Source organism: Lathyrus oleraceus, chromosome 4, assembly GCF_024323335.1.
Source record: "Lathyrus oleraceus cultivar Zhongwan6 chromosome 4, CAAS_Psat_ZW6_1.0, whole genome shotgun sequence".
Taxonomy (NCBI): Eukaryota; Viridiplantae; Streptophyta; class Magnoliopsida; order Fabales; family Fabaceae; genus Lathyrus; species Lathyrus oleraceus.
Genome location: NC_066582.1, coordinates 413335894 through 413346176, shown reverse-complemented (window position 1 = coordinate 413346176; position 10283 = coordinate 413335894). Strand labels below are relative to the sequence as shown.

Here is a 10283-nt window from a genome sequence, read left to right as displayed (position 1 = left end):
AAAATTTTCAGAAAACAAAAACTTATTGTTTTCAGAATTTCCGATAGAGATGTTGAAATTTTCGGTATCGCTCTGAATTTTTTAAAATTTGCACAAAAGTTGAATAGATTTAGAAAATGAGTGAAAAAATTTCAAACAATATAATCAATTTACTGAATTTGAAGAAAATGTCAGATACAACAGGAGATGTAGCAAGATAAATGCTATATTTTAGGCCCATGCTAAGGCACAAAAAGACATCACAAATAAATATAAAAGATACATCAATTGACATACTAGAAATAAAATATTTTGCATCTCAAAATAGTTAAATTGAAATAAAATTACTATAAATATTATTAACTTTAAAAATGCCTCAATTTTGTTGTCAATACCTAATACCTAATCTGCGTTAGTAACATGTTAGGTCAGACTTTGTTTTATAAGAAAATAAAAATAAAAGTCGAGCCTCTTCAGTTTATTGACTCAAATCAATAATTTCACGACATTTTAATACCTAATAAATGAGTATACTTCTCCTTTACAAATTTCACGACTACCATTAAGATGACGATGTTATGCAAACTGTACAGAATACAAAGCTCCTAAGCAATTATGGTGTGCACAATTTCGAAGGGCTGCACAGGTTAAATAAAGTTTTGTTGTCTCAAGCATCCCCTTGGTCCTGTATGACTTGCTCCGAGCACTGGCTAACTTCTTTTCATGTTTTGCGCAGCTTAGGTCTCAAGATATACTTTTGAGGTATAGCAATGAATCAGTTGAAGATCAGGGAAACATCCCCTCAAGAAACTCATCTATGTTATCACTGTCGCCATCTTCTTCCTCTATTTTATGATCATTGGCTGAAACCAAAGCCCTCTTTCCTGAAAATACATGTTAAATCAAGTTTTAGCTTATTCTAAACCCAGGCTTTTCCTAGTTCTTACTAAAATAAATGACATGCACTATGTTGAATAAATAGTTACTGCATAAAGCACAAAAAATGATGCTTTATATTTTCATGAAAAACAGGTTATATTGCTAAAATAACCGGGATCTAGTCTGCAACATAAACAAATGATGAACCAAAAATGCAGACACTTTTATATCCTTATGTAAAATAGCCATCCACTTGTAAAAATATGAGAACTTCAAACCTTTCCGTCTTCTATCTTCGCTTTCTTGAACCTCATCTAGATCATCATCACTCTTTGAACGATTCCTACAATTGAAAGGATTCAATTTCAATCTCCATATTTTCAGTAAATAATTGATAAAAAAATAAGAAGGGGGTTGGTGGCGGTAATATTCTCACTTCTCACCTCTTTCTATCTTGCTTTTGTTGTCTTTTTTCTAATTGCTCCTTTTCTTTCTGCCTCTTGTAGTTAAGTTTCTCGGCACATCTATTGAAAAATAACCAAGAAATAAACTAAACAAAAACTTGATTTGGCAGACAACTTTCAACTTTTTTTTAAAAAGAGAGGAAAAACATACAAAACCATTAATGATGACTTAAATGAGAGACTTTCAACCAAAGAAATGAATAGCCTCAATTTTTAACACATAAGTATGAGACAATTTACATCCTGAACGCTGGGGCATTTTGGCAAACTATTGTAAATTCAATCGAAAACAATAACTGTTGCAAGAATTGTTTTTAAAAATAAAAAAGCAGTCTTAAGTTTAGGAGTGTTATAACTAGCTTCCCGTGTGAAATTGCTTCTATTACTTATTATCATAAAAACAAATTAATGGTGTCAAGTTAAAAATTGGTACAAGGTAATAAAATTTTTTAATAAAAAATGATAAGATAATGAGATCATTTGTAATATTCTCAAGATCCCATGGAAATCATACATTGATTTTCAACCAGATCCCATGGACTCACATTATCATACTTTCAATGTTGATTGCAGATTAATTTAAGAAGCCAGGGAGGGATTATGAAAACTTTTAATGATATCTTACAGCAGAAATATTTTAACATTAAGTCAATTCCAAAGGACAGTATATACAGACATATACCAAATGAAGTAATCAACATCCCGTCCCATCCCATGCAATTTAAATTTTTTTGCATGGCCATTTCAAGGCAAACCCTTAAACTAAATGTGTTCAAACTCCTTAAACAAGTAACATAATATACACTAACCAGAAGAGGACCAAACAATTTAACAAATATAACGGGGAAGATTATTCAGGAGAATTTTAGAATATTGACAAGAATCAGTATAGAAGAAAAGGATTGATATTTCAATACACCCGTGATTTGTTATGTACGGACACATGTAATATCAATCCATAATTTCTTAATCAAATAATTGATATCTCAATACACCCATGATTTGTTATACGACCAAGAGGGTATGGGCAGAGAAACTGGCATTATTTCATACTAACTCACCTGTCACATGCTACCAATTTAACTAGAGCTTGTTTGTTTTCTCCAGCTTCAAAGTAACAAAAGTTCACCTGTAATATGAAGCAAATAGAATAAAGGAGTGGAAACATGACACGGGATATACACGGATTATGAATCCTTATCCCTCAAGCAGTGTTGTTAAATAGCGGCTATAGCAAAGTGGAATTTGAACAAATTGTTATTGTTCCACGATGAGCTATTTAATTACTGTAGTGCTATAGTGCAATGGCATAGCAGAATTTGAACAAAATGCTATTTTCCGTGATCCATGATTGACAACATTGCCCTCCAGAAGAGCTGAAGTTAGTCATAGAATGATCAATCAAGACAAGAGTAATGTGTGTGTGTGTGTAATAACAAAGATAGCTTTTTTTCTTCTAATAATCACATTTACAAAAAAACACCAGAACTAAAGACAAACATACATTTCCTAAAAAATAGCATAATGCATTCCTAAAACAAAACAACAATGATGCCCCTTACTCAGTAAATAGGGACAGTTACATGGATCAACAAATGTAATTTACACTATCTAAAGCCAGATCTTCAGAAATTTTAATAAGGTTCTTCTTAGTGGTTTTTCGTAATGTTTTCTATGGTCTTCCCCTTCCCTTTTGATTGGGTTATCTTCAATATGTCTCCCACTCTAATAGACTATTCAATTAGATTGATGAATGTAATGGGAAGAATATCTTACCTCATAGCTTGCTAATCCATCTTTCTCATTGCAATGCTTGTTACCACATATAAACTGGCCTGTGAAATTATGCAAAACATTAATTTTAAAATTTAAAAAGGATTTCTTTGGTTGAAACAAATGGACATGAGATCAAAATCAAATCAAAGTTAAATGAGTTGGAAACAAAAATTCTAAACTGAAGTGGGTAAAAGATTAAGCTGCTAAGTAAAGATGATGCGACATTGGTTGCTGATGGAAAAAGGAAAAGGTTTACTAAAGTTCTACTTGAGGATGGGAGTGAATCTAGGTTATGAGAATTGAGCACCCATTCTCAAGTTGTTGGTGAGGATACGTTTCTCTTGCTAGGAGGGAGCATAATGGTGGCGTTTAAAAGGTTCTTTAAATTTTAAACTTCTTTGAAACTACATTTAGTTTTCTGAAAGGGATCGTTTTCACAGCGTTTAAAAGGTTCTTTAAATTTTAAACTTCTCTGAGGCTACATCTGGTTTGAAGGTTAACTTTGCTAAAAATAGTTTGCCTGGTTTCAACATGGAAAATCAGTTTCTTTCTGCCTATGCAAACATTGATAGCTGTTAGATTTTGAATGGTATCTTCTTGGGAGTTGCATTAAGAGGTAACCCTGAAACTTCTTGGGATTTTCCTTCACACAAACCTACTTGCTTAATGTTTCCATCTACTTCCTTTTTAATCGCATTAAAGTGGAGGGATTTTCATTGGTCAAATGTGGACAAACATAGAAGTGTGACTAATTTATTAGCTAGGACTTAGGAGGTCAGGTTTAGATTGGGCCTTGGAAATTTGGTGTCTACAACAATGTCTCTTCCTCTCCTAGTTGCACTTTTTAAATGAAGTTTTGTCTTCTCTTAAAAAATGAGAGAGAAAAACGTGGAGACAGGGCAAACAAGTCAACAAGAAAATCAAGTAATGCCTTTAACAGAATTTTAATTCATACCAATAAATCCTACTTCATATTTTAATGTTGTTTGCTGAAAGGGATGAAAGGAAGGACCGGTTAGAGAAGTAGATGGAACTTAAAAGATTAGTTGATTAAAATTCTATTGCATGTGAAAAGTAGGTGAACTCAACTAAGCCTTTAATAAAACAGACATTAGTTAAAAGTTTAATGCATGAACTACTTTGCATAACAATTGAATTGAATGTAGACTGTTGAAAATGTATCAAGTGTGATTAGCATGGATAATAGTCCCACATTGATTGGAAATGTGGAGACTTGAGGATTTATAAGTGAGAGAATCCGCCCACCTATCACCTTAAGGTTTTTGGTAAATAAGTGGTGTGAGAGTGTGTCTCTCACAAAGGTGTTGCTCTGATACCATCTCAGAATTTGGGTTGGACTTAACTCATCCCTACATAACTGGTTTTGTAGGGTTGAGTTAGGCCCAACCAGATTTCTTAACATGGTATCAGAGCCTCATTTAAAATCCGGTGGACCACCTACTATTAGGTTTCCGCTATCGGGCCACCCACCATTTATTTCCACGCTCCAGATGTCCAGTCCTGGGTATGAGGGGGGTGCTAAGAGTCCCACATCAGATGATATATAGCCTGAACATGTGTTTATAAATGGGGGTAATCTTCAATCTACCAACCGGTTTTGTAGGGTTGAGTTAGGCTCAACCATATTTCTTGACATAGACTATAGAGAGAACACAAACTAAAAGCATTTATTTTCTGAAATAATTCTAGTTAAACATGGGATGGAGGCAAGCGAGTCATAATAACTAGGCAAAACAAGTCAGTAAAAGAATAATCAATACCTTTGCCGGACATGACTTCCTTCTCTGTTCTCCATCTGAGACCAATCTACAAAGAGATGCAATCTATCAGCATAAAATCATCTTTGTAAAAAGATATCTTGGACTACAAAATAAATCATCTAGACCAAACATTCCACAAAAATGAGATGAAATAAAATAATACTAATCTTGTACAAGTTAAGAGATGTCACACAAAGAAAGATTATAATCTAAGTTAGGAATAAACCAAATTATAATCTAACTTAGTAATAAAGCAAACCTTCATAAAAAATTTATCAAATTAGACCATAATACACACACACGGCATCACAATTTAAAATGGATTGACAACTTTACAATCATAACAAAGGTTCACAACTCATAGCATAAAAATAGAATAACAAGTTCAAAATTGATGGAAAATTTGACAGGTCGAACCAGACCAGACCAGAATACACAAACATGGCATCACAATTCAAAACTGAAGAAGAAATTACAGATCATAAAATAGGTTCCCAAGACAGCACATAAAAAGACCATAAGTTCAAAATTGATGGGAAAATTGACAAATCACAAGGTTCAAAATTCCTAAGGGGTGAAAATTTTAGCAAACTATCAAAATGTATTCTAAACGCAACGAGACACTACCTTACCACTCTTGTACTGTGACATGTCAGCAAGACAGTATCTTAAAAGGATTTAAGGTAACAAGGGAATAAGTATCTTGTAATTCGAGTACAGAGTATAATAAGACAAATGAATAAGAACTATTTTTCCATTAAACAACCAGCAAGAAACCTTAAGGCTACACCTCACAACTACTTGCTTAGTCTATGTGCAAAAATCAAATTAATGTATATTTGCAAAAGAAACCATTACTCCTACAAAATTAACATTTTAGTAAAAAAGGAATATATTTGCAATGCATAGGATACTCTTTAAAAAGCTTGGCATAATAGCGCTTCACAAGCCTTTGCTCCCATGATGGATCCATATCATCTTCCTCTGACCGTATGAATCTTGCAATACATTTGGATTAACAAAAATTAAAATTCTGACACAAAAAACAGACAAAGGCAAAGAGTTTCCCATAATAATAAAAAAAAGTTCATACGGGAAGCTCCGAAGGATTTTAAGTAGAGAGGAAAATTTACTTATATCTACAATTTCAATAGAGATTCATGGAAGCCCATTTTTCTATTTCTAGGTAAAGGCTGAACTCTTAAAAACACCAAACTAAATACTCCACTAATCATGGTTATACTCTTAGAGGAATTTCATATGACTCGTGAAGTTTTACATAACGGATGAAGATGTGTTATCTATGATATCGTAAGAAAATCCAAAAAGACAACAAGAGATGACTATTAAAAATGAAAATGGAGAGTAGGGAGGGACAAATGACAATAGTTAATATTTAAAAGAAAGGTAAGAGAGAAGACTGATTTCCTTGTGTTACGGAAGAGGAGAGAAACTATTACAAGCAACAGGAATGCAGTGAAAGAAATTCACACCAACCTTAGCTTATATAAGGCAAGATAACAAGCATACCTGTATCCCTCTCTTAGGGTATCTTTATCTGTTTTAATAGGCAGCTTTAAGGTTGAAGGTTTTTCTTCTTTCCCATAGAAACTAACTGTGGGCATGAAAAGATAATATTATAAGAAGTTGAGGGTTGAATATAACAATACAGTTTAAAAAATACACATTACGCTGAAATTTCATGAAAACCAGAAATATTCTCTAGCAGTACCAAGATAGTAAAAGGAACTTGAAGCATTGGTAACTGAGCATGATTGCAGTAAACTACTACAACTGAGACAAAAAATTATGTCAAAACAAGACACGAACGACAATAAAAATAACAACAAAAGGCCAAACCAAAGCCAAAAGGCCATTCGGATCAAAATCATAGTATATCATATTTCTCCATCAAACTTTTGACAAATCACCAAAAATGAAAAACAAAAGTGAACCAATTCATCCCAGTCAAAACCCATTAGCAAATTATCTCTACTGTTAGGCAATCTTTTCATTGGTGAAGTAAACAAAAACAGCAAGCACGGTTACTATCACGGGGTTGTTCGAATTTCCGGATGACTGTAGCCTCCTTCCTTTTCCTTAATGGAGAAGACTGTTCGTCATCCATTTACTGTAGGACATTAAGACCAACCAAATGGATAACTCAAAACTTGATTAATTCCTTAATGTCCACTCCCAAAAAGAAGAAAAAAAATGGCATCCTAAAAAACAGTTAGAATCACATCAAATCATTTGAAACATAACAAGTTTTAGAAGAAAATTGTAGCAAATAATAAAAACATGTTTGAATTGACTTATTTGAACTTCCACACTGTTACAACTTATAAGCACTTGTGAGAGTATTTGAGAGAGCTTATGACATGTTCACAAGTTGTTTTCAATTTATTTTCATAAACTCTTCAAAATAGCTTATGAAAATACTTTATAGCTTAAATTTAAACAGTTTGATTTTATTTTATCTTTTGATATACTGTATCTAAAACTGGACTAAGGGCCGGTTTGGATTGGCTTATTTGAACTTATATGTCATAAGTTTTGTGACAATGTTTGAAAAAGTTTATTAAAACAGATTAGCATTATTCATAAACTTTTTTAAGCTTATTTTTATAAGTTCTCAAAGATAACTTATGAAAAAAAAATTATAACACATAAAAATAATTTAAATTTATTTTATCTTTTGTTAAAAAAATACTTATTTTGATAAGCACTTGTGCTATAAGTTCCAAATAAGTTGTTATAGTTTAGCATATTCCTAAGAAAACATTAAACAAAGAAAATAGTTTAGTAGCATATAACAAGCTCACAGAAATTTCTGAAGCAGATATTACATCACTATTTCGCAATTGAATCAAGAAGAACTGGATTTATTTATATTGAATCAAACGATGAAAAGAGAGAGGTAACAGAGAGATATTTACCGTAATCTTTAATGAATTTTTTATGGCGATCGTATGCATTGAGGCCTCGAATATGCGCCTGATATTGCCTGCAATTACACTCACAAACAAATTACGGTTTATCAAATAATGAATCAATTGATGAACGAATAAGGAGGCAATAAAACACACTGTTTTCTCTCTTCTTTGTCGAATATAGCTGATTTAAGAGATCCAAACGATGTCATGATTTCGCCGCCGCCGCCGCCGCCGTCAAGACGGAACCGCAATGAGATTTCGGAAGCAGGGTTGTTTGGGGAAGAACGCTTAAATGGCGTTCGTTTTTTACATTGATTCCAGTTTCAATACACATAATCTATATAACTCATTTGTTATAGTTTAACTCTTATTTTATTTTTATTGAAAGCTTAATTCTGGTTTAATATCACATTTTTAAAATCAACTATATTTTTATTTTAATTTAATTTTATAAGATATTGTAATGATTATTATTTTTTTTTGCAAAATTAATAAGCAATCTTTAAAGTTATTTTATTATAATAGATTAGTTTTTAAATTTTTATTTTTAATAAACAAGTCATTTAAGTTACCCAACGTCTAGACCGTTAATATTTTTTTTTAATTATTTCAAAAATACACATTTAACATTAACATTTTTGAGGTGGATCAAACGTTGATGACATGAAATTATTTTTTTATTTATCTTAAATTACTTTGTTCTAAACTGCGTAAAGGAATGAGAGATGTGAAATCCCTAAATTCCAAAATGAGAAATAGAAGGAGTGACGAAGACCATGAATCCCTAAACAAGGACGGACATATAAGGAACGGGAGTAACTCAGGCACGAAGAAGGAGAGCTACGCGAGTAGGAACAAAGAACGGAAAAGAAGGATTTGAAGGAGAGGAACGCAGAAGCGAAGCATTTGAACGGTTGAGGTATGTGTTGTTATCCCTAATTGTATGGTTCTCATTTTAGGGATTGTATGTGAATGTTCATATTGTCAGTGTTGGTAGGGTGGTGTAGTATTATGTATTTTTGTTTGATTGATGTCTAGTGTTTTATATGTGGTCTATTGTATCTATATTGATTTCTAAAGCGTACATCTCTCTCCAAAATGAATGTTTTTTATGTTGGCTTTCATCGCGGGGACTGCTTGATGATAGGGGAACATATGTAGGAGGAGAAATGTCAAATTGGAAGTGTGATGGTGATAGATGGAGTTATTTTAAAATTTTGGGTGTTGTTAAATAAATGGGGTATCCTAGGGTACTTGAAATGTGGTACCATTTTGCTGGTACATTAAACGAGCTAGTAAATGACTTTGGTGCAATAGAACTGTTAAATTGGTCCAAGACTAATGGAAAGGTAGACTTATACATAGTCCATCATATTTCCCAACCTGATGTAATAGAAGTAGTTGCTTATATCCAAATTGGTGTTCAGCCTATCCAAACTGAAATCCAACCCACTGAACAACAACATGAGGGTCTGCTTTAGATACGTGAGACCCTGCCTGAGATACCTGAACAAAATGCCAAAACTGTTGAGAGTGATCATAATGAACAAAGTGATGATAGTGCATTAGGGTGCATGTTTAATGACTCTGATGATGAGGTATTAAGTGATGGAATTTATGGGGTGTTGGTAAGAGTATAAGGGTTTATTGTTGGCCAAAATAATCAACATATGGATGAATTAAAACTGGATGATTCACCTTAAGGTAAAAAAGGGGTGGGTGAGAGACCAAAGAAAAAGAAGGTCAAAAGAAGTTCTAACAAAAAAATGGGAAGATCCAAAAAACAAAGGGTGGGTGAATGAATTTATGTAGATAAGGAACCATCAAATGAGGAAGATACACTTGATTTTAGATTTGTTGAAAGGAAGAAAGGTAAAATGGTAGATAGGGGTTTGTCGGATTCAAATTATATATTTGAAGAGTTAGAAACCGATGAGGATATGAGTAATGATTATTCATATGAGAGTACTAAGTTAAAATACCCATCATTTGTAATGCCTAGGAAGTTTGTTGATTATGAATGGGAATCGGGTATCATGTTCTCAACAAGGGAGGAGTTCAAAGAAGAAATTGAAAATTACGATGTTAGTAATGTTAGAGATTTACACTTATAAAGAATGATAAGACAAAGGGTTATAGTGGAATTCAAGGAATGGTGTGGACGGGTTGCATTATGTTCCAAAATGCCAAATGAGGATACATGGCAATTGAGAAAACTGAATGACACTCACACATGCAATAAGGAGTTTAATGTTAGGATGTTTAACACTAAGTGGCTTGGGAAGAAATTGTATTTAACTGTTACAATTAATCTGTCTGTGAAACTTACTACAATATGTGAGAAAGTGCATGATAAATACAATACTGGTATGGGTAGGATGAAGGCTTATCGGGCAAGGAAGGCAACACTTAATCATGTTGAAGGGTCATTCAAGGAACAATATCTTAGATTGTATGACTACACACAT

At 32.9% G+C, this 10283-nt stretch overlaps 1 protein-coding gene across 1 annotated transcript; it reads right to left on the bottom strand.

Annotated features, from left to right (window-relative positions):
* Nucleotides 1-430: 430 nt before the first annotated feature.
* On the bottom strand, nt 431-8180 carry LOC127075760 (uncharacterized). The gene is made up of 11 exons (XM_051017229.1): nt 7969-8180; nt 7819-7886; nt 6410-6494; nt 5794-5877; nt 5507-5546; nt 4880-4925; nt 3099-3157; nt 2384-2451; nt 1302-1382; nt 1137-1201; nt 431-863 (listed from the first exon to the last, which is right to left on the bottom strand). Exons 1-11 carry the CDS (start codon nt 8022-8024, stop codon nt 766-768), a joined length of 750 nt encoding a protein of 249 aa, XP_050873186.1. The 5' UTR covers nt 8025-8180; the 3' UTR covers nt 431-765.
* Between the last annotated feature and the right edge of the window lie 2103 nt (nt 8181-10283).

Bases quoted from the DNA above. Each gene is read 5' to 3' on its own strand.
- LOC127075760 (XM_051017229.1), bottom strand. From the start codon at position 8,024: ATGACATCGTTTGGATCTCTTAAATCAGCTATATTCGACAAAGAAGAG. The intron at 2,452-3,098 runs GTAAGATATTCT...TTCATATTACAG, and splicing joins ATGGATTAGCAAGCTATGAG to GTGAACTTTTGTTACTTTGA. The intron at 864-1,136 runs GTTTGAAGTTCT...ATGTATTTTCAG, and splicing joins CGAAGATAGAAGACGGAAAG to GAAAGAGGGCTTTGGTTTCA.